Source organism: Oxyura jamaicensis, chromosome 24, assembly GCF_011077185.1.
Source record: "Oxyura jamaicensis isolate SHBP4307 breed ruddy duck chromosome 24, BPBGC_Ojam_1.0, whole genome shotgun sequence".
In the NCBI taxonomy this organism is placed as follows: Eukaryota; Metazoa; Chordata; class Aves; order Anseriformes; family Anatidae; genus Oxyura; species Oxyura jamaicensis.
The window spans coordinates 559,031-583,276 of record NC_048916.1 but is presented as its reverse complement, the minus strand read 5'-3'; the positions used below and the strand labels follow the sequence as shown (position 1 = coordinate 583,276).

The 24,246-nt window shown below is 52.7% G+C and overlaps 1 protein-coding gene across 4 annotated transcripts in view; it reads left to right on the top strand.

The window, feature by feature from the left end:
* The window catches only part of KIRREL3 (kirre like nephrin family adhesion molecule 3), a 317,705-nt gene that overhangs the window by 257,615 nt on the left and 35,844 nt on the right, over positions 1–24,246 (top strand). For all 4 annotated transcript variants that reach the window (XM_035346026.1, XM_035346024.1, XM_035346025.1 and 1 more), the window contains 3 exons: positions 11,936–12,093; positions 15,439–15,589; positions 20,025–20,130. In XM_035346026.1, coding sequence (XP_035201917.1) covers positions 11,936–12,093; positions 15,439–15,589; positions 20,025–20,130 — 415 coding nt within the window. The remainder of the gene's footprint in view (positions 1–11,935; positions 12,094–15,438; positions 15,590–20,024; positions 20,131–24,246) is intronic.

Sequence of the window (24,246 nt, the reverse complement as noted above, 5' to 3'; positions counted from 1 at the left end):
AGAATGGAAAGCAAGACACTTCCAGCCAGGTGCAAAGCTCTCCAACCTGCCCAAAGCACATCTTCCCCTTTCTGCTCCCAACGAAATCCTCTCTCCTCATGTTCCCTTCCCATCCAGCACACCCTGAACTTCTCCTCTTGGCCTCTGAACATCAACAGGCACAAAACCATCGTGCCTGCACGCCCGTCCCACCGCATCCAGCTGCTGCCTCCAATACACGGACTTCACTCTTCCTCATCTCCTTTTCCCCTTTCTTTCTCCCCACCGCCCGACCACAGCCAAGGGTGAGCGGCCCGAGTGATTAAAACCGTAGGCAGCAGAAGTGGGACTTTGATGGATGCTTTTGGTAAAGCCGGTCACATCTCTATCTGTGTGCCCTGCCAGGGAAATCCATCTTCTGCTGCACCAGAGCTGTGGCAGTGTAAAGGGGGCTCCTGCAGCCCTCCGCACGTGTCCTGGGACACGCCGAGCATCTCAACACCCACGGCAGCTGTCGTTGTCTTTGGCCTTATCAGGAAGGCATCCAAATCGTCTCAGATGCAGGAGCATCCCACAAGCCTTGCCTCGGGGCTCCATTGCTTGTGTTGATTTTTTCCATTGGCATTTATTGTTTTCGCCAGCTTTTATTAATACCTCCGGGAGCCATTTGTGGGTCAAATTAAATGAGAGCTGTGCTCAGTCTGTTTGGAGAGTGGGAATGATGTGAAAGGTCTGATGGAGCCCCTCACAACAAGGGTCCCCCAGGGGATGGAGAGCTGGTACGCCGTCAACAAAAATAGCATCGCCTCGCAGCTTGTCCTGTGTCCTCTGAGACTGCTCTGCCATGGCTGACAGGGGTCGTTTTTGCTTGGACCTATGACAAAACTGAGCTTGGGCTTGGTGAGCAGACAGATAGCTTGTTTGGGGAGCGGAGACGTAGTTAATGCTGCGCCTGGCAGTGGTCACGTCGGTGGTCTAAGGAGGAGAGCAGGGACACGCTGTTTTCCAGCCCATGGCATTTCAGGGATGATAGAGGGAGGAAAAATATCTAGAACCAAAGGGGGGAAAAAAGAATCAGAAGGAAATAATGCAGCTGTTTCCGCTCTGCCGCAGCAGCTCACAGGAGCTGTCACAGAGATCCCTTGTGCTCACTCCCCTTTCCTCGCCTCATTTCCCAGCTCAGGCCAAACCCATGCCCATGCTCCGCCAGCCCTGCTCCCAAAGACGAACGGGATCGTGAGAGTCCCTGCCACAGCGTGTCCCCTGCTGACAGGTTGTTCCTTTTTGCTATTGAGTTCTTAATTAAGAAGGAATAAAATTCCACCAAAGCACCCATTTTCCCTGAAACACTTCATCAGTCAAAAAAAGAAAAAAAATCAATATCCTATTTAGGAGGAAAAAAAAAAAAAAAAAAAATCAAGAGAAGATTTTGGACCAGCCCTGGGTAGTATGTTGGTAGGAGAGAGAGGGACAGGTCCCAAACCTCCTCCAAGCCTCCCCAGGGTAATGGCAAGCAGAAGACACTCCTCGTCCCACAGCAAGTGGAGAACTCCAGTACCTAATAAATGATATGTCCTCACCTCGGTGAGCCTCGGAGCACCTCTCACATCTTGATATTTCACTATTAACAGTTGTCAAGCTGTAAACTGCTCATAAAGAGAGCATCCTCAAGGTTTGGTTTATCGGGGGGTGGCAGGGAACCGTGACGTGCGCTTTTCTTCCGTGAGCATCGGGGTCCAGCTGGCGTGATGGGCTGGGAGGAGACTGCTGCAGGGAGGACGCAATTAGCTTGGCTCTGCTCTCCGCTGCAATTGCTTTGGCTCAACTGGCTTTGTTATCTCTTCCTTCACGCCATTTCCAGTCCCTTTTCTCTTGGCTGTCTTCCTTTGTTCGCCCCACCGTTTCTGCTGCTGTTTCTGCTGGGCTGAAGCCAAGGGAAGCTCCCCGTGCCTTGCCAGGTGCTGCCCAAACGCACCCCAGTCCCCCAGGAAGGGGACACCTGTATCTTTGTGCTCCTCTCCGGGAAAACACCAGGACGCAGCAAACTAGCAGTGAAAGCCATTATCCTCAGGATTCTTCTGCTGTGTCTCTGAGCAAACAGCGGTTCCTGACATTGCAACCCCATTTTCCTCCCCCCGTGCAATTCACGGGCTACCAGCACAAGCTGAGTTAAGGGGGTTGGTGCCATGGGGACAGGCTCAAAGGAGGGAGCTGAGAGCGAGCAGCAGGCGGGGGGAATGCCCTCCAAACAGAGGTTTGAATTGAGTAATTTATCTTAAAAAGGGGATCTGCTTGCAGTTTATGCAGGGCTGAATGATCTCAGGAAGGGATTCAGGGCAGGAGGGCAGACAAGGGCATTTGAAATTTGCGGCTGGGAGACCAAACCTTTCCCAAACCGCATGCGACCAAGCTGTGCCACGGCTGATAACCAGCTTCCGAGGGGGCGAGACATGTGTCAGTGCTGGGAACATTGCGATTGATCGTGGAAGGGCTGTTCTGATTTCCTTCAGAACATCTGGCCCCGGCCAGCATCAGAGATAAGGCACTGCCGTGCATTGATCAGCCCCATCAGACGCTTCCCAGCTGCATCCATAACGATTTGCTCTGCCCTTATTGCTCTTGTGGCTGAAGGACAGAAGCAGAGCTGGAGCCAAACGAGCGTTGTGCTGGTGTGCAAGCATGGCTAATCCATGGCAAAGCTGAAATAGGTCCCTGATGGGAGATTTTGGAGATGATTCCAGATTGGAGCAGATTCCAGTAGATTCCACAGGGCTGGTAGATTCCAGGCCCGTGAGACCTCCAGCAACCCGGCAAATGCCTGAGCCCCACCAGCGACACGTTGTCCTTGTCCAGGTGCTACCCTAAGACCACCACTAAGCCACACATCTCCATCTCCTGGTGGTCTCCCTGCTGTGAGCTCACCCTGGGTTTCTTCTGCACATCCCACAGATCCAAGTGGGAACCTCCCATGCAAAGAGCATGAGGAAGAAGTGCAGCCCATCCCCACCGAGGAACAAGGTAGCTCCAAGGACTTCTGATTGCTGAACAGCCAACAAGAGTATTGCCCTGAGCTGGGCTGGTAGCTGCTTGAAAACGAGGGATCAGACATGGCTCAACCTCATTTTCAACAGCCTCAAATGGGGATGAGCTGCAGGCAGCACCCCACACCCAGCTGCCACCAGCTTTGTAGCAGTCCTGGTCTGCTTGCAACCAGCCCATCTCCAGCATGTGCTTTAAGGTCACAGGCAGACACTCAATCTGTGCTGAAAACAGCTCGCTCAGTGCCTGGAAGCACGTGTCTGTGCCCACGCATGGCCCAGAGCACCCCTCATCCTATTGTGGCTGCCCAGACCAAAGGTGAGGTCGGAGCTTGCCCGGTGGATGCAGCCCAGCAGCATCCTAAAACCCTGCATGCCACCCTAAAACCCTGCACGCCACTTCATCCTGAAGTGAAGGGGGGTGAATTGTCTTCATCTTTCCCGGTGGCCAGATCCAGGCCTTTTGCCCTCTTCCCCAGTGTGGGGCTGCGGTGCAGGAAAGCAGTGATAACCGGCTGCTCTGCAGGGCCGACGTGATTTGAGGGAGAGCGTGTGATAAAGCTGTGGCCTTTAGGAAATCAAGGAGAGGAAAAGACAAAGCATCCCTTCACCTTAATAAGTAAATAAGTAAATAAATAAATAAATAAAAATTAATCCTCCCACACCCAAAGAAAAAAAAAAAAAAAAAAAAAAAAAAAAAACTCTTCAAATTGCAGCCTGGTCATGACAAGGCATGCCTGTGATTTCTCCATAAATGACAGAGTGGCTGGCATCTACGGGAGCAGGCAGGGCTCCTCTCTGTCAGCCTGGGCCAGCTGAACCCAAAGCTGTACATCCCAGCTGGGCCGGGCTGAGGAATGGCACTGGGCGAGGAGAGGTCAGAGCCTGAGCGACTGCATCAGCTGCGGGGCTGCAAAAGGGGCAGCGGTGGTGAAAATCAGCTGTGGAGCTGGAGATACAGGTGCCTTTCCCTGGATACTGGGATGGGTCCTTCCCCTTCAGCCTCGCTGCTTTGCAGGTTTGCAGGCCGGATAGTATCCCGATAATATCCCAGTAATTCCATGGCACCTCCTGGCTTGGCCGGAGCAGCATCACCCGGGTGCTGGGCTGAAGCTCAGGGCTTCAGGATTCCCCCTTCAAAACTGGCGGCCGGCAAGGTGGGGGTTTGGTGACAAACAATAATAATCCCCCTTTCTTTTTTAAACAGTTTGAAAACAGATGACGTGCGGGAAAAATAATGAATTCAGGTTTTCGCCAGCTCTCTCTGATCTGTCAGTCTGCACCCAGGAGCCGTGCTGCTGGGGAGGAGGAGGAGGAGGAGAAGGAGGAGGAGGCAGAGGAGGCAGTGGGTGCTGGCCTACATCGCGTGGGTGAGGACGTGATGGAGCCCCCCTGCCACGAGGAGGCTCAGGCACGTCCTGCAGCGGAGGGCACCACCGGTCCCTGGGGGCTTGCTCCTGCATTTCTGTCTGAAGGCGGTGGAAGGGGTCTGTGGCAGAGGGGCGTGCTCAGGGGGCCCCGTGTGTCCCACCTCTGGTGTCTCTGGGCTTAGCCCTGGGCTCGGGGACAGGACCTGGCACTGGCTCCGAGACAGCTCAGCCTTGCCCAGCGGGTGGCACAGCGGTGGGGACATGGGGCCGAGCCAGTGGGGGTGGCAGTGACTGCAGCATGGCTGCGGCAGGTCCCATGGCTGTGCCTCAGTTTCCCCTCGTTGGGATGAGTGCCAGCCCCATGCTGGTGCGGGCACACGTCAAGGGATCCTAGTAGTGAACGGATGTATTTTGATGGTGAGGAGGACACAGCAAATAACTTTTCCTCTCTCCCTCCCTCCGTCATCCCCCCGACACATCTGGCGTGCTTTACCCTGACTTGCCTCCATCCCTGGCAGGCAGAATTGGAGCCATTACTCACTGTCACCACGGGTCACACTGCCACCTCCCTCCTGAACACCCTGCAGCTCAAAGCTGAGGGCCAGGACAGCTCTTCTCAGGGAAAAGCAAAGCGAAACAACACAAAGCCCCACACCGTGGAGAGGCTCGGCTGGGCTCAGCAAAGGCGCTGGGAGCTGGGGCTGGGCTGGGCAGGATCCGTCCAAGCAGTGCCTTGGTCAGGGGGAATTGCACAAGGAACCGGCAACTCCAATACATGTGCTGGGATTATGTTTTCTTTTCAACTGGAAGAGGAAATTTCAAGTTTCTTGCTCTTTGTGGAGAGAATCTTTCCAGTAAGCAATCAATACTGGGCCAGCTACCTGCCTCCCTGCACGGCATCAGGCTGTTTATTAGAGCTCAGAGAGGTTTGCCAGAACTTTTAATTTTTTCTCATAGAAAAGATTTTTCAGTGGAATACAAATGCTCACTTATCCTGTGTCAGATCTGTTCGTGTTTCCTCCAACAGCTCATGCTGCCCAGAGCCTGCTCTCACTTCCAGAACTTTGAAATTTGGTTTAATTCCAGCATGATGGAAAAATGCAGTGTTTAAAAATTGAAAGAATCTGGGACCGAAGCCCTCTTCGGTCTGAAATAGCCAAGTGCCCCACAGCGGCTGCCCTCCCCGTGCACCGCTCAGGGCTCTGCAGAACCTGGGCAAAACCAGGGCTGCGAAGTGCCCCGGGGCCGGATGGCCCCGCACACCCCAGCAGGGTGCTGTCCCACCGCACAGACCCAGCCTGCTGACCCGAACCAAGCTGGGAAATGCAGGGCTAGATGAAAACCGAGATAAATAATCGGCGGGGGGAAACAGTATTTGCACCATTTTCCTCCCGTGAGGTTTGTAAAGTGAGGGGGGTCTGTGCATCGCATTGGGCTGCGGGCAGATGGGCAGGCAGGTGCAGCGGGAGAGAAACAGGGACGCAGGGTGAGCGGAGCTGGTGTCCTCCTGTCGGGGGTCTCCATGTCCCTGTCCCTGCGTGGGACGGAGAGGCGGCATCACTGCTGGCACCCGCCCACGCTCTCCTGGCTCAGACACATGCACACAAAGCGCCACAAGACAAATAGGACCGAGAAAGAGATGCGCTATTTAAACTTTCATCACTATTTTTCTCCCTTGCTCCCCTTGTTGCTTTTGATTTATTTTTTAGCGTGTTTTCCCCAGGCTGTGCTGGTTGCCTGCATCTGTTTCCTCTCCTCCTTCACTCTGCAGCAGCCGGGCAGCTTTCAGAGGGCACCCGCGGGTGCCCCACATTTTTCAGGCTGTCCAGAGCCCCGTCCCATCACCACCCTTCCCAGAGCCCGGCACAGGAGGGACATGGGGAAGGTCGGAGTCATTGGGGTACTTGGCACAGGGGGAGGATTTTGTGCCGGCTGTTGCATGGAGGGCTCCTGCCTGACTGCCAGATGTGCAGGATCCCTCCGAGCCGCTGCCCATCCATCCCACACATCTCAGCATCCATCCCACGCATCTCAGCAGGGCCAGGGGCTGGTGGCACATGGACGGGGCTGAACACTTTGAAGCGATGCCAAGGTTTGCACTGCAGCCAGCACGGCCCCTGTAAACTGGCAGCGCACAACATGGGCTGAGGTTTTTTTTCAGTAGAGCTCATGTCGGGAAAGAGGACACAGGCAGCTTGGCGTAGGTTGTTTTCCTCGCAGAAGTGCTGAGCCTCATCCTGCTGAGCAGCTTGCAGACAGAAACGGTCTGCTGGTCGCAGAGGTAAGGATTCACAGGAAAATCTGTCTGGTTGTGCTTCGAGAAAGGACTCGGCCCTACAATTGACCCTGTTTGCAGCCTCCGAGCAGGCTCTTGCTCTGTCATGTCCTTTTTTTCCTTACCTGCCAGGCTTCTCATCTGCAAAAGAATTGCAATCCTATGTGCATCAGGAAGGGGAGAGGTGGAGCAGACAGACATCGTGAAGGTTAAGGGGAGGATGCAGTTGCAGTGCAGGATTAGGTTTGCTATAGAGCTCAGGTCACCAAGCCCTGCAGTTTTGCCATAAGCCTCATGACAGTGCTGCCCTGAGAAATATAACCCTCAGCAGCACTCAGACATGGTAAAATCTCAGCCCTTAAGCATCGGACAAAACCTCAGAGGCTGTTTATATCCTTCCTAGCCATGAAGAGCTGCTGGAAATCTGAATCCTAAATGTGTAAAGCCTTGATAAATGAAAAGCTGAACATTCATGTAGCTGTAAGCTGCTCTGCAGTGGTTTAGGTCTTCACAATTTGTACTCTTTGGGCTTGATAATACAGTGAGACCCCAGGCAGTCTGCTGGAAACCTACTGCCAGAAACACAATCCCTGTAAGGGGATTCTCTTATCCATTGTAGCACGCTCCATCCTAAAACCAGTTTTCTAGCCCCTTTTCCTCCTCTTGGGAAGCTCTTGTGGATATTTGATCAAGCAAGGAACCGTCTTTCTTTCCCAGTGCCCAAATTTTCCTGCTTATTCCCTTGTTTCCTCCCAGCCTCCCACATTCCTCCACCGCAGCCAGGCGTAGTCTCTCCCAGCCTTCGCTTTGCCAAATGAAACAAGCCGACCCCATCTGACCTCACCTGGTAGGAAAGCAACTCTGTTCCTCTGAACAGCCCCCCATCCTTTCCCTGCATCCTCAGCCCAATATCCCCAAATGTGGCCAAACCCCTCTGCGACCCTACCAGCATCTTGCAGAGCAACACCAGCAGCCTCTGCAAAACAGACCCTGGCGCTCTGGAGGACAGGCATCATCCTCAGAGAGGAGGCAGCCCCTGTGGTCATCAGGACGTGCCAGTCCCAAGCGGAGACGAGAGATGATACAGCAGCTAATTAACTCATTGGTTTGCTGAACGTATCATCAACACCGAGTTGATTTTCAGAGTCACCCCAGCAGTCCTGCTACGTCCCTGTTTTGAAGAGACAGCATCTTCCAGGGGAGGCTGAGGCCAGATCCTGCTCCTCGCCAGCCAGCAAAGCTGGTCTCAGAACACCCCAACAGGGAGCAGAGGTTGGATTTGCAAAGGAAAATACTCTTTGCTGGGTTTGTATTGCAAAATATTCCGCACAGCAAGCAGCTGTATGCAGATCAGGACAGTGCCTGGGTACGCTCACCCAGAGCAAGTGTACTCTGATGCCCTCATAAGCTTGACTTGTCTACAAGAGGCAAACATGCCTCTTTGACAAGCCTGAGAAGCAGCATCTGAATACACAAATGCTTCTGCACCAGAGCAAAGCTCCCAAACCCCTCCAGCTGCCACCAAAGGCAGGCAGGGTCCTGGGAAGGTGGTGGCACTGCCATCAGCAAGGGCGTGCAAACCCCTGCAGAGGGCTGGGGATGCTTTTAGGTCTACACTGTGTTTTGGGGCTGGCAACCACCTCCCGGTGGTCTGTGATCACTGAGAGCATATTCTGGCCACTGTTATTGGCCTAGCAGAGGAGATGAGCCCAGAGCCCTGGGAACTGCAACCCCCTTAGGGGAGATAAGCAACACATGAGCAATCCCTTACCCGAGAGAGGTGTTCACACTCCTCGGGGGACACTTGTCTCATATCAGCCAAACGTTTCTTCCGATGTGTTGCTCAGAGCAGTCCTCAGGGGCTGTTCAGCATCTGCCTCTCCATCCCAGCAGCTGGGTGGCCGTTCCCCACTGGGGAGCATTCGGGGTTGAATGTTAACGCTGTCTGGAGCAGAGGCCTCTCGCGTCCACAAACCCAGCAGCAAGGAGGTGCCAGCAACAACAAAAAAAGCAGCCAGCGTTAATTAGGAAGAGGTGCTGGCAGCTGGAGGGCTTTTTTTTTTATTTTTTTTGCTTTCTCTGCTTGCAGAAGAAGACTTCTGCCTGGAGGATCCTGTTATCTCAATAAATATTGCTAATAATTGAGGCTCTGTTTGCTTGCCACAATGCCGTCCAGCTGTCCGACGGCCAGGAGTATTTAGAGACATCTATGTTATTTCTTAGTCAAAGCTGCAGTGTTAGCCTGGGGTATCAGTTCAGCGCTGAATAATTCTGCATGGTCGCATTGATTAATCATACGATTAAAGCTTGCCGGGTAGGGCTGTATGCAGGAAGGCCTCTAACTAGCCCACTAATTGAAGAAGTTGCTGAGCGCACAGTCCAAGAGCAGCACGCATTTATTCATATTTCTTTATGTTGATGTACTTTTAAACACCCTTCTCCCAAAGCACTTCAAAGGGTAAGGAGCGGAGACCCCAAGCTGTTCGTACTCACCCAAGCAGCCCTCAGCTATGGAGAACAGATTAATGCCTATCTGTGGGCTTCAAAATACTCAGCAAACCCTGTGTTTTGACAGAAACCCATGGTTTTGATGATGGGAAGCTTGTCATGTTGCCTCCAGAAAGCTTTGTCTGTGGTCAGGTAAGGAACAGCTCCCCAGCTCGAGTCCTGAGTGCACGCTGAAGAGGAGCTCTGCCAGGGTCACCTCCCACCCCAGGAGGTCTCAGTGTGTTGTCCCTTTGGAGACCAGTCTGGGCTCACACCCCATGCCTCATCCACCTCTCTGGCTTGTTTCTGGTCTCACGGGCTTGAGCCACCAGTGACAGCCTGTGCTTTGCTCATCCATCCCTTTTCTCTTATTCCCTTTTTAAGTTTTCCAGGCATGTAAAGGTTAACTCCCTTTTCTTTGCTGTCAGGAATGAAAAACCCACACCCCCAAACAACCCTTCCTATTTATATCCCTGCGTTAATCAGAAAGGCTAGCACTTCTACATCTACGTGATTAAAAATTAGGAGACCGGATTCTGTAGTGGTGCCTTATAATAACAACCAATCCTGGGAGCACAGGGGATGAATAATGGATCATGGCTCTGTGCTACTGGCTTCTTGCTTCCCCTTCTTTCTTCCTCTCTTTTCATCTTCCATTCTTCTCTTCCTTCTCCTTTCCCAGGCTGGAGTTTGAGTGGGGAAGGCATCGTCATCCTTCATTTTGCAGAAGTTAGAGCTGTTGAGAGATATTGCTGATTTCTATTCATCAGACCCTCTCCTCCCCAGCCAGAGCCCCTGGTTAGTGAGCCTGGAGACAATCAATAATTCATGGCCACATGAATAACTGGGGGATGATAACCACTTGCTTGGGAAGACATAATCAGGACCTATTCTCTCCCTCTCATCTCCTTCAGCAGCTCCCCAGGTCTTGCTGCTGATCCAACAGAGGGAAACAGGAGCAACACAGGTTAGGAAAGGCTTTCTGGGATGGGGAATTCAGGTGGTCCCATACATACCTGCACGGGGTTGTCCCCTGTCCTGTCCCCCTCCCCAGGTTTCACTGGGCAGTCAGGGGCAGCTGCACTGCTTTGAGGGAGCACTGTGATGCCAGAGGCTGCTAAGGGACACTTCAGGCTCCAGCTGGTGGGACCAGCCAGGAATATTAATCAGCCCCCGTGAAAGTCCCTCCGTTTAATTCTGAAAGGCTCTTCAGAGCAAGGCTTGTGGGCTGGGCCTCCTCCCAGCTCCACAAGATGAATTTCCAATATTTCACAAGCTGAGGTCAAATTCAATTAATAGCGTCAGTGAGGGGAAAAAAAGCTACCGAGAAACAAGTATTTCTTTTTCTGAAAACAATATAAATGAATTCAATCAAATAGCTGCTTTTTTTAAGTTAAAATGCTTCCTTAACAGCTAAACAGCATCAGAATCAAGTAGTTTTCCACATTCTCATATTCCAGGGGCTGACGCATCTTGACTAACCCAAAACACGGATTTTCACATTTTTCACTCTTGTAGCCTGAAAAATGTACATTCTGGATCCATGTAGAAAAGCTTTTTTTCCTCCAGTTCTTGGGTTCCACCCACTGAGCTGAAAAATCCCATTACTCAGAGCGCTTGGCAGATGCGTATGTGACCAGCCTTGTGTGCAACCGCCACATCTGCCTCGCCTGCAAATCCTGCGCCGACGCGGGCAGCCACCTTTGAGTTGTCAGAGAAAATAATCCCCTTCCATCTCCCACATTCGGCCCACGCTGGAGGAGCCAGCGAGGAGTTTGGAAGTCTTTTCCCCGGCCAGCTAACAGCAGCAGCTCAGGCGCAGCGGCAGAGCCCCGCTCGGGGATCTCAGCGCTTTGGCGTTGTGCAGCTCAGCCCGATGCCAGCGAGCTCGGAGAGCACAGCCCCATGACAGGCAGCTCCATTTTTGTGGAAAAAAGGGCAGTTTTAACCCAGAAGCATCCCCTTTCAAAGGATGGAAAGGGCAGGAGGCTCTTGCAGGTGTTTTACCTTCCTCTGACCTGGGTCTGGAGCAGCAATTTTTCTCCACCCTTGGCTAGCATGAGCTCCTCTGCTTGGACAGAAGGGGCTGCAGTGGGGATGCTTTTCCACCCCTGCATTTTGGCTGGTTTTCCAATGCTGTGTGAGCCCCCAAGAGCCCAATTTCCCACCGTGCTGGTGGTATTTAAAGATGCCAGGTTTCACAGGCTAGACACCAAAAAATCACCATGTTCCATATCTTGCTTCTCCGTTTCCATCCCTCTCTGGCACAAAGCAGGGATGTCCATGGCTGCGATGCCACCAAAGCCATGTCCTGTAATGAGGATGCAGCCTCACACAGGCTGTCAGACCCAGACAGCTTCAAAGGCAGATTGAGATATTAAATGTCACCTCGGTACCCCTGGCAAAACCTGATTTCATGGAGGGGAGATGCTTAAAAGACTTGCAGCAGCGAGGGGGAGTCTCTGACCGAATGAGAGGAATTTCACCTTTTGCACAGCCAGAGGGTGGCACAGAGGATGACTGAAAGCAAAAGGAAGATCAAAGCTGGACAAGGAAGTGCTCAATGGTGTCTCCATCCCTCCGTGACCTAAAACATCAGCTGGTTTCCACTGCTGTAGATCAAATCTGGGTCAGAGCCCTTCCCTGCAAGCCGTCCCACGGTGCGATGGGTGGCAGGCTGCCCCTGTCCCCATCGCACCCCGCTGGAGGTGTGAGAGGTCCCAGTCCAGTCCTGGTGGTTTAATGCTAGTGAGTGACCTTGCCTCCTTCGTGCCATTGCCTTGCAGTTCCTCCAGACGACCCCGTCATTATGGGGGGACCCATCATCAGCCTGAGAGCGGGAGACCCCCTCAACCTGACCTGCCACGCAGACAACGCCAAGCCGGCTGCCTCCATCATCTGGATGCGGAAAGGAGAAGTTATCAATGGAGCCACCTACTCCAAGGTGAGGCAGGACGGGGTGGGGATGTGCACTGTGCTCTTCCTTGCTTCGGGAAGGGCCTGGGCTCCTTCTCACAGCCCCGAAACAGCCGGGGCTGTGCCTACAGTGCCAAAGCTGCCTCACACCCCACATCACCCCGTGCAACCTCCAACAGTCATGAAGATGTCTCTGAAATAGGCTCTGCTTGGAATTTGGCTGGCTTTCTGTACCCTCACATTGCTTCTGAATTACCTGGCATCTCCCCCCAGGAATCCCACCTGGGTGTCATGCTCGTAGCATTTAAGGAGCAGAGCCAGAACTGCCCTTGGCTGCAGCAGAAGCTCCGAGGCAGAAGTTTTTTTGCAGTGACATATGTCCCTGCCTCTAACTGCAGTTTTCCATGAAAAATTGTCAGGGTTGTTGGCATTTTTTAATTTAAATGGAAAGCCTTTATTGGGTCATAAAGGAAAACATCAAAGAGCAATCGGCAGTGTACTCGGAATGGGTACCCACATGTTCTCCTGTTTATCAAAGCCTGATGCTCAGTAAGTGCTAAAGATTCAGTAACACTTGACATTTCTAATGAAAATTTCTAAAGCACAGAATTCAAGGCACAAAATGGGTCAGTTTACAGCCATTTGTAATGCAAGCAACTTCAAAGTTCAGAGTCAAAGGCATTCCTCTTGAGCTCCTGAAGATCTTTTTAATAAACATTTCACCCTCTGCTACCACTGGGAAGCCTCATCCCAGCTTGCTTGGAAGGGCAGAGGAGCCAAAGCATCCCCGTCCTCCCCCCTGCTGCCCCACCGCGCCCGCGGACACCTCAGCTGAAGCTGAGCTGCCTCCTCGTAGCTGGTGGGGATGAACAGAATTGCCCCTTTCACCCTACGCGCTATGCAAGAGGCAGCGCTAATTAAAGCTAGAGACAGCTGACCTCGCCCTCTCTTAATTCAAGTGAAATTAATTAAAATCCTTGCCATTGACATGCGATTGTTTGCAACTTATTCCATCCACCCCAAGCCTTGCAGAGAAGGAGGGGTGTCTCCTCTTTGTTTTTCTTCAGAAATTTTTTTGGAAGCCTTTTAGAGCTGAGCTTACAGGCAGCAGCTTATCTCACATGCCACACAGACACTTCCATGGCCTCTAAAGCAGCTGTTGGGGTGGTTTGGGTGGCGAGCCCTGCTCTGCAAGGACGTCGAGGCAGAGGTGGTGTTGGCTGATCTGGGGATGTTGAACCGCAGTTTCTCCTGACTCACTGGAGATTTCCAGGAGGACCTTCCACAAATAATTCCCTGCCATGAGCAGGGAAGTGCAGCTGTAGGGCAGGGCACGCAGAGGTGGTCAGCCAGTGTGGGCTGCATCAGTGCTCATCGCCTCGAGCATCACCGCATCCACCCGTGCATGCATGAGAAATCCCAGCTTGACCACAGCAAGCATTTCTGAGACCTTTTCAACCTTATCATGTTAAAAAAGAAAAAGACCCCACAGAAAAGCTGATGGGCAGTTTTAGCCATTTATGAAATGGGATGTTTCAATTTGGGGCGTACAAGAAACCTCTCCCTTTTGAAGTTCCCTTTAAGACTGAGCCAGTTTTATTCTGTTGTTATTCTCTAATAAAATTAAAATCCAACCCAGACTTCATTTGATCCAGATATTCCAGTCAACCAAGAAGACATACTGCTCAGGTTACTGATTGCCTGAAACCATTTGCACTGAGTGATAATTCCTTTGTTTCTCTGAATTTCAAATCCACCAGCTGATTAATATGCAGCCCCACTGCAGTCACAGCCAGGCAGCACGGATTAGCCAGATCTGATTTTAAAACCCCAAACCCTCACCCTGCTCCCTCTTGAAGAGGACAGGAAATGGTCCCTATGGCCATAGGGGGTATCATAGGATCCTGCGAGGTTTGAAGGCTAAACAGAGCTCTGGGGTGCTGTGGGGGTGAGTGCTGCACAGGCAGGACCCACGGTGCTCAGCCTGGGCTTCAGAGCACCCTCAGCAGCAGAAGAGGGGCTTCTCTGCGGAGGAAGGACAGGCAGGGTGACAGCAAAGCAGGCAGCGCCCTCACCACCAAAGGCACAAGAAGAGCAGGCTTTTATGACCATAACAGGGTCAGCCACAGTGCAGCAGTCACCAGAAAGCCCACAGAGGTGAAGCAGGGCTGTAGCCAAGCTAGAAGCACCCACATCAGCACCCCCAAAACATGGCTTGAGCTTTTTTTTTTTTTTTTTGAGCTTGATTAAATTCAGCTCCTAGACCTGTGGGTGAGATAGAGACCCCAGATGAGGTTTGTCAGGATAATTAAGGTCTGTTGGGGCCCTCAGATCCCAAAGATCATGTTCTAATAGGTCTCGGTGCTGCGTCTGTCCAGCTTCTGAGCCGATGGTGTCAATTTGTCAGCACCTTTCCTCGCCCACTGCCTGACGGAGGTGCAGACCTATAGCAGGAGGGCTACATCCAGCTGAGCCCAAATGGTGAAAACATCAGTCTCACTGCTGTCTATTTATAATTCAATAAAGCACCTGCCTTACATTGTAAAGAGAAAACTTGGGGGATACAGACTTAAGGGAGAAAAACGCTTGGAAAAGTCCAGAATTGGCTGGGTGTGTCCATGGGCATTTGCCATTATTACCAGTGGCTGGGTGAAGTCGTGTGTCTGGCATTTCTGGTCCCTGGAGGATGTTGATAAACCAGAGAGGGGTCAGAGAGTGATTAAAAGATTGAAAACCTTGCAGCATCTTGAGATGCTCAGAGGGCTTGGTCAGTCTGGTTTACCACAGACGAGGTGACAGGGTGACGTGATCACAGTCTATAAGGACTTAAATGAGGATTAGGACTTCACTGAGGATAAGGCAGGGCTCCTGTGCCAGCAGATCAAAGCTGTCCAGGATCCATCCTGTGCTGCTGGCAGCGGCTGCCACCACTCACCGCTCTGCACAACGTGTCTGGGAGCTGCAGCCCGATCAGCCCAGGCTGCTTCTGCACCTGCCTGGCGTAGGTGCAGCAGGTGATGGCAGGCTGGAGAAGCTGGTTGCTGTATCTGTCCCCTGGCTCCCTTTTTCCCAGGCCAGGGGTGACGTGCATGCCACCGGAGCTGCGGCTCTCGGGTCTAGGCAGAGCAGGGCTGCAGGGAAACAGATGGGAGTTAAGTGCCCAATTCCCAGGGAAGCGCAGCAAAAGGTGCCTGTGCAATTCCCCTAAGGGTTCTTGGCAGATTCCAGTCTGAGGAGCCATGACTGCAGACCACTGCTTGGCTGGCGAACTCTTTAACAGCAAGGCCTGGTTGTGTGTGTGACTCTCGACCAGGGGAAAGGGCCTCTCTCCTGTTGGAAGCTGCCTTTTCCATCTCCCTGTCTCCCCCCGCAGACCCTTCTCCGCGATGGCAAGAGAGAGAGCATCATGAGCACCCTTTTCATCGCCCCCTCCGACATTGAGAACGGGGAGAGCATCGTCTGCCGCGCCACCAACAAAGCCATTCCCAGCGGGAAGGAGACCTCGGTCACCATCGACATCCAGCGTGAGTACCTGAGCCGCCGCAGCCCTGCGTCACCCCAGCCTCACCTCTGCCTCCACCGGGGCCGCCAAGCTGGGCGTTCCCCATCACTGGGCTGTACTGGTGCAAAGAGGGCTGAGGTACGAGGGCTCATCTCCCCTGAGCTCCCCGGAGCACCTGATGCACACAACACCCAGCTGCTTCCCAGCTTTTGCATCTTGTGCCCATCTCCTTGAGCCATGCACTGCCTGGCTGGCGTGCATTTCTTGGACAAATACGTGTTTCCAGGCTTGCAAGTTGTTTGGGGGTAAGGTTTTGTCTTGTTCTCCATCTAGATAGCAGATTAGAAACACCAAAGTGTTCCGAGGGAGCCCTCCCTCCTGTGACATACAGCTGGTGTCAGTCAGCATCCAGCAGGGACAGGTGTGTGGGGAGCGATGTCACTTCTCTGTAAAACCATGAAGGAAAACCTTCCTTCCTCAAAAATTCACGTTTCACAGATCTCTCCCCTCCTCTGCAATAGCTGTTGCTTTCAGGCACATCCTGACCTCTCTCCAGCCGGGCCTCATTTGCACACACAATTCCTGCAGCTGTATTTACCAACAATTTGCAAATGCAGGGTGTTCAATATTAGCATGCCAGCTGCTTTCCAGAGTCCAATTAAAACTGCCTGAACAAACTCAAGCACAGCAGAAAATTCACCATTTAAAACTCCCAGCTTTTGCTGCCGGAAGATTAACAGGCTCTTGGGTCGCTCTATAGCATGTCCTGACAGAACCAGCCAGATAAAATGAGATAATAGCATGGGTTATTTCACAGCCGGCAAACAGTTACAATAGCTGGAGATGCACGCACGTTCTCACAAACAACGCAAAGCCAGAGACATCATTACACCGTGCTGTACAGTACGGGGCAAGGGACGTGAGCTGCATCCCTGATCCTGATGGGATCTGCTCTGAAGAGAGGAAGACCAAATAAAGAGCACCAATTTCCACTCCGAGCCATTAAATACTCCATGCTGTGAAAGTAATAATAATAATATCCTATATAGCTATTAAAAGTATGTTGTTCTTAATGGGGTCTAATGAGGATATCAATTTCCCAGGGCTGGATGGGTGATGGAGGGATAGAAAAATGCCAAGATGGATTAAGCAGCCTGTACAGAAGCACCCAGGCAGGGTTTTTGTCCTGTGCAGGTGTATGAGGTTGCACTCGTGGCAGCAGGAACAGCCTGCTTCAGCTGATGCAAAGCACGAATTTGGATCCCATCAGTCTCGTGTGGACACAGGACCTGCCTGCCAATCTTAGCCTCAGCAGCAGTGAAACAGCTGAGTCACAAACACCATCCCCTTCCAAAAAATGCAAGGGGAAAGAAACCAAGGGAAAAAAAAAAAAAAAAAAAAAAAAGCTGGAGTCTGTAATGGAAACACTAAGCGACTCCAGCTGGAACATCTGTTCAATGTGATTTCTGTTCCACCAGCCACATCAAAGTCAGCCTCCTGTGAGTTATGCGCCGAACATCACAAGTGGGATTAAAATCATGTTTAATAGTTTGATATGCCATAAACTATTTATATTGCCAGAGCCCAGTGGCTCTACGGAAATTCACATCCAGCATGCCGGGATGGGGAGGAGCAGCGTTATTGCTTATCCAAAGCCATTTGCTCCAAGCCTCTGCACACACACGTGTGGTTGCTCATTTTTACACCTTCGTTTCATGGCAGGAAGAGATTTGACCGCATCCATATTTTTGCAGGAGGTGGCAGTATGAGAACAGAAGTGGCAGGTCTGGGGACCAGGGTGACGAGCAGCCCGCAGGCCACCTCGCTCCGCTGGAGGTGCTGTGCTGGTCCTTGCAGCGTGGCAGCGTTTTGTTCCCATTTATGCCTCTCACTGGGGAGCGTGAAAGCCCAGAGCTGAAGAGGCATCAGAGCCTGCTTCCAGCTCCAAATCCCTGCTCATTCGCAGCTTCTGGAGCCCACCCCAAACAGGCTTTTCTGCCCCGCAGCGCTCATTTTGCAGGTGCTGAGTTAGGAGGCTTGCTGACGGCAGTGCGCGGTACCTGCGCCAGCCAGCACTTGCATGCATGCTCTCCTCCAATTCTGATTCCATCTCAAATTAATTACAAGAAGCCAGGCAGGAATTATAATTGTGAGCGCGTGGAATTACATCCTGATGAGTTACAATTTGTGTCTTTTTTTTTCCCCTAACATACCCCCAAACACGCTCGCTCACACAAACCCACGCTCTTTGCAGCACCGGCCGCCTCGTGGGGAAGCTCACCAGCCTTCCTGCAACGTTCGGAAGCCCAATCCCATTTGCGAAAGGGAAGATCAAAGACTTTAATTCATTTCCTTTGCTCTTTTTCTTTTTAATCTACATTTTTTATTTTGAGTGCAAGGAGGGAGCCGGGCTCATTTTAATACAAAGAGGCTCCTCTGTAAATCGTAGGCACAGCTACTAAACCATCAAACAATGGGGAAGCTACTAAAGAGAAGTGTGATTCATACTTAACAAAAGAAGGTGATTAGCTGTTGTTGTATAACAATGGGGAAGTGTCAGGATGCCTGCAAATGAATTAGGAGCGCACTATATATCTCTGGGCTGTTATGTTAGTGAAGCTCATTTATATTCCCAACTGCGCCCATCTTTATTGTCATTTGAATTGCACATTTTAAAATGAGATTAGGGTAAATTGAAAATACCTATAATTTCCCGTCATAATTTCCCATCAAAAAGGCAGGTGGCTCTGCTGGCGACAAAGCAGGGCTCTGGCTCTGTAAATATCACGGGGCCAGCAGAGGTGGGGACGCAGCGGAGGAGGGATGGCTGCACGGTGCGGCACGGTACCCAGCGCTGCAGGCAGGATCTGCAGGGATGAGGATGGGGATGGAGAGGAGAGGTGGCGGTCAAGCTGTTGTCACCTCTGGATGCCCAGAAAGCGCCTGTGCCTTCGAGCAAAGGTGCTGAGCTGGTTCCAGAGAGCCCCATCTCCCCTGCAAGACCCTGTCTTGTGTATGGGGGAGGATGCTGGCAGAGGGAGCAGCGGCAGGGGAGCTTTCATCCCTGGCTGGACTTGATCTTAGGAGGTCTTTTCCAGCCTGAGTGGTTCTGTGGTTAAACACAGCAGCGCTGCTCAGTGTTAGAGCCGTGGCTTCACAGCATCCAAGCAGCATGCTGGCCATCATCGTGCAGCCCCAGCTTGGTCTGGCTCCCAGTAACGCAGCCCCTCGCTGCCTTTGTTTTCCCCTTGGGGCACAGGTGTCTGTGAAGCTGCAGCATGGGAGGGATGATCCAGCTGGGAGAGATGTCGCTGAGATATTTAGGAGGAGGAGAGAGGCAGCAGATAGCAGGTAGTTTAGGATGCATTTTTGCATCTGCTGCATTGGATTCATACAGGGGAGCCCCTCAGCTCCTCTGCGCAGCCCCAGTGCAGCCTGCAGGGGTTGGTCCTTCAGCACCATTTCCACCTTCTGGAAAGCCTCTTGACAAGGCTGGAGAGGTTCCTCTAGCACTGCAGTGTCTAACGGTGGCCCATAACAGGTGCCTTGGCAGACAGGAGAGCTCCGAGATACCACCTGTAGTTTTTTTCTTCCCTCAAATAAGGTCTCATTCTTCAAACCTAAAGCTGGATGTCCAGCACCTCCTCTGAGACATCATGAAAAATTAAAACCGCTCTGCATATTATTATCCACCACAACACTGCACCCTTTTCTCTTCTCACTTGCTTTCATCCGTTCTCTTCTAAAATTTTTTTTGCTGCTAAAGCACTCAGATGCTTATCATGTAAAAGGAGAAGAGAAGCAGAGCAGCAGCCGAGAGAACCGAGAGGCCTGTGACACCAATAAGGACTTGGCAGAGATGATTAGGCTGATGAAAGAGCAGAAATGCCACTTTCAAGTTAGCGGGTAGACAAAAGATCGTCATTACGCAGCAAGATATTAAATGGGAACTTTTCAAAGCAGGCCAGTTTATTTCCTTAAACGGGAATCAGAGCCTGTGCTAATGGCTCTGAAGTGAGATGCCACGTCGAGCAGTGCGTGTGGCGTGGCAGCAGGGAAGTCGCTGGGCTGCGGCAAGCAAGAGGGCATCCTTGGTTGGAGGAGGGATCTGATGCCAAAACCCAGCTCCAGCTGCTGTTCTGGTGGGAGGACAGCTCTCTAGCCCAAAGGGTTTTTATACCCCATGCCTCTGTGGTGTACAAGCCCCTGTGGGGCTGCACCCAGACGTTGCAGATGTGCACCCAGGGCTCGTGCTTTCTGTGCGCAGCGTCAGCCTGCAGCCAGCCTTACAAATCCGTGAACATTCAATCACAGCACAAAGCAGCCTCAGAGCCTCTGCCATGCTCTCCCACGCCTGCCATCTGCTCCCCAGGCTCAGGAGCCTTGGGCAGCACCGTAGCACGGGGCTGCTGCACCTACCTCAGTGGCGGTGCGACCTTGTCTGTGTCTCTTTGCAGACCCCCCCTTGGTGAACCTGTCCGTGGAGCCTCAGCCGGTCCTGGAGGACAACACCGTCAAGTTCCACTGCTCTGCCAAGGCCAACCCGGCCGTCACGCAGTACAGGTAAGGCGTCCTCCCTTCTTACTGTCACCATGCATCCCCCTCCAGCCCCGCACGAAGCACAGCCTCACCAGCACTGCCCAGCTCCCCCCCAGCTGTCCTCACCTTGCTGCTGCTCACAGGTGAGGAGGCGCCGGGAGCTCTGCGTGAGGTTGCTGCACGCAGCAAGCCCTCGGTCGGGGATGCACGGGTGTTTTGGGCTGGATTTGGAGGCCTGGCACAGAGCTAGCGGAGCCATCTGTTCGGGGACATAACGAGCAAAACGTGCCGAGTGAAAAGTCTTTTATGGGGAAAATTGGAAAATTCCTTCTCTTTGTGCACGCTCTTTTATGGTTTGAACAATACCACTCCAGTGCCATCGCTGTGTAACCCTTAAGCAGCCACGTGCAGCCCCAGCAGCGTGGCGCAGGGCTCAGAAGGGGGCCATGGGCTGGAGCAGAGGTGCCTGGGCTGGAGCTGCAGGGGCTGGGCAGCAGCCGGGCACTGGTGAGGCAAGAAGGGGGTGGAGGAGGAGGAGAGCCCATGGGAGGCCGGGGCAGAAGGGGCTCTGTGCCTGCACCTGGTCGCTCCCGAGCAGCAGCCACCGAGTTTGCGCAGGGCGTGATGAGCAGGGCTGTAAACGTGGGGCTCGCTGTGCAGTGCCCCAGCACCTGCCTCACTGGAGAGGGAAGCGGGGGGGCTGCCACCCCTCATCGGGGGCCTGAGCCCTCCTGGAGACATCTCACAGGACACCAGGTCCCACCACAGCCCCTCCGGGCTCGGAGCTGGGTGCAGACACACGCAGGCAGTCGGTGGTGTTCGTGCAACAGCCTCGGTTTGTAATAACAGAGGAGGCACCTCCGGGGACAGGTTACCACAACCCGCCTCCTGTTAGGCTCGTACAGCTTAATTAGTACAATCGAGTTTGCTGGTAGGAACGATTCCTTCCGGCTGCATATCTGCTATCAGCACAACGAAGTCATAATTGTGTTCCTAGTTACACGGAAGAGTTATTAATTTCAGAAGTCAATTAATGTCAAAGATACAAATAGCCCCGTTTCCATATTTACAGGTAGGAAGAAAAGAAGCGTGGCGGGCTGGGTGCGTGTCCCACGTGGGCACGGGGGGGTTGCAGCCCCCCGGAGCTGCTTGTGCCACCCGCAGCCCTCCCCATGCCTTCCTCCCACCCCACGGCCCCATCCTTTCGCCCTCCCTGGGCAGTGCTGACCCTGGTGCCACAGGGATGTCTGCCTTGCTGCAAAGTGCTTTGTCGTTCCTTTCGTGGTGGACTTTTATACCAAAGCTAATTGCACGTTTTTTTGGGTTATGTTTTCTCATGAAAGGGATTTTTTTCCTTAATGGAAAAAAAAAAAAAAAAAAAAAAAAAGGCATGAAAAATTCAAGCACTTTGGGGTTTTCATTTCTTAAGTTCCCTTAACATGTTAACATCACACAAGGCTTTTTCCCTACCACTGTGACAAGCAAACACGATTCAGCAGCACACGGCGGGGCTTCCTTCCATCTAATGGCTCTGATTGATCGGGGCGATTCATTTCCCTTCCCAAGGATCCCATAGCTCTTCAGTAGCTATGTCAAGGCAGCAGACGTCTCAGCCCTGCAGCTCGGAATGGGATATCCCAGCTGGGAAGCAAGAGGAGGATTTTGAGCTTCAGTTTAGGAACAGAGGTTGTCTGGAGCTGAAGCAGAAAGAAAGGATCTCTGTAAATGCCAAGAGTGTGCCTTAATTAAACAAAGCCGTGTCTCTGAAGCACACAGCGTGGCCCAAGTAAGCGAGCAGCCTCAGCAGCACTGTTGGGTGTAGAGGTCTGGTGTTGTGCACCTCAGGGAGCATCGTGTGGGCACAGGGATGAGGGAAGCTCTGAGGGCATCCCAGGGAGGACAGAGAGGAAAGCCTGCGGTTCCTGCACCAGGAGCTGCAAGGGTGGAAAGCATGAGCCAGGATGAACTTACACTGCCTTAAAAGCAAAGATTAGAAAGTAGACTGGAAACAGAAAGTGTGGCATTTTTTCTCCCCAGGGAGAGACACATGCTGATATATTTCCTATGGCTTCCCTCAGCCTCAGAAATATCAGATCGTGGTCAGCAGCCAACATTTATTTTTAATACCTCCCAATATGTTTGTCAGTAAACAGCTCTGAACACAGAGGAAAATGTCTAAACACTGTAAATCCCCTTTTCTGGACATAAACCCACAGCCAGCTCCGTGGTGCTCTCTCTGCTATGAATACACAAGTAACTGTCCCCCTGCTCTGCATCTGCATGACACCATGACATTGTCGAGCAATGCCGCTGCCACGTCCCCCCGGTCACAGGACACGGGGTTTTGTTCGTGCTTTCTCTTATATAATGCATCGCATACTTTTTTTTTTTTTTAACACAAAGAAAACCTGTTTAGAAATGAGTGATCTTTTCCCAGAGTCACAGTGGAAGGTTACAGAATATTCTGTTCTGGGAGAGGTTAATTCCCGTTTGTCAAAACTGACAGCTTTCCATGAAACGTTTCCATTTGCCCTACTGGCGTTGTCCAACGGGAGGAAAAGCCAGAAGCTCTCTGCCATAAAACCCATGGGCACCTCAGCGCGTTGGATGCTTCTGTGCAGGCAGGGCTGGGCTCTGCTTTCCAGAGACACGGCTCCTCAGCTCCTCTTAGCCCTGCCCTTGGACAGCAGCAGCTCCTGGACAAGGAGCATCCTTTCCCCCAGAGGGTTTTGGTGCAGGTGCCTTCACCAGCAGCGTCTCCTGTGCTGTCACTCACAGCCTCTGTCACCAAAAGCAAGCCGGGCAAGGCTGTTGAGGAATGCATGGCTGCACAAGCCGTGTGTGGTGGTTTTACTCAGGTGGGCGGCCGAGCTCCACCACAACCTCAAAGAGGAACGGAGAGAAAATATGATGAAAAGGGCTCAAGGGTTGAGATAAGGACGAGGAGATCGCACAGTATTTATGGTGACGGGCAAAACAAACTCAGCACAGGGAGACAGTAAGATTTATTACCTATTACTAACGAGCTAGAGAAGTGAGAAACAAAGGAAAGAAACCAAAAGCACCTTCCCCCCCCATCCACCCTCTTCCACCTCCTCCCCCCGAGCGGCGCAGGGGAACGGGGGAATGGGGGCTATGGTCAGTCTATAGCAATTCTTCTCTGCCGCTCCTTCTCAGTCACTCTCATCCCCTGTGCTGTGGGGTCCCTCCCACGGGATGCAGTCCTTGCTGAACTGATCCGGTGTGGGCTGCCCACAGGCAGCAGCTCTCCAAGAACTGCTCCAGATATGGGTCCGTATCATGGGGTCCATCCCTCAGGAGCAAACTGCTCCAACCTGGGTCCCCCACGGGCAGCAGCTCCTGCCAGGTCACCTGCTCCTGCGTGGGCTCCTCTCCACGGGCTGCAGGTCCGGCCCGGAATCTGCTCCGGCAGGGGTCTTCCACAGGCCGCAGTCTCCATCGGTGCAGGCCCACCTGCTCCACTGTGGTCTCCTCCACGGGCTGCAGCGTGGAACCCTGCTCCACCGTGGTACTCCATGGGCTGCAGGGGGACATCCTGCTTCACCATGGTCCTCACCACAGGCCGCAGGGGACTTCTGCTCCGGCGCTTGGAGCACCTCTCCCCTTCCTTCTTCACAGACCTTGGTGCCTGCAAGGCTGTTCCTCACTCCTCTCACTCTCCCAGCTGCTGTGTGTAGCACAGCATTGTTCTTTTTTTTTCCCTGTCTTAAATATGCTCTCACAGAGGCACAAAACATCATCAGTTACTGGCTTGGCTCTGGTCAGCAGTGGGACCCTGACCAAACATGGGGCAGCTTCTAGATCCTTCTCACAGAAGCCACCCCTATGGCCCCCTGCTACCAAAACCTTGCCACATAAACCCACTACACCGTGTTGAGCCTCAGGTTGGTTTTCTGTGGCCCAGGGATTATGCATCCCGCACCCGCGCAGTGGCAGGGCTGAGGGGCCTGGGCAGCACCTCCCCGGACCTGCCCCCATTGCTCCCTGTGGGGAGCGAGCCCCAAGGCCATCGGGGAATTCACTGGCTTTCTTTTGCTGCAAGCAAAGGGGCAAGAAAGGGAAAGCGAGAGAGAGTAATTAGCTGTCGCCGTTGTTCTGCCACCTGTGATGGCGGGTGAA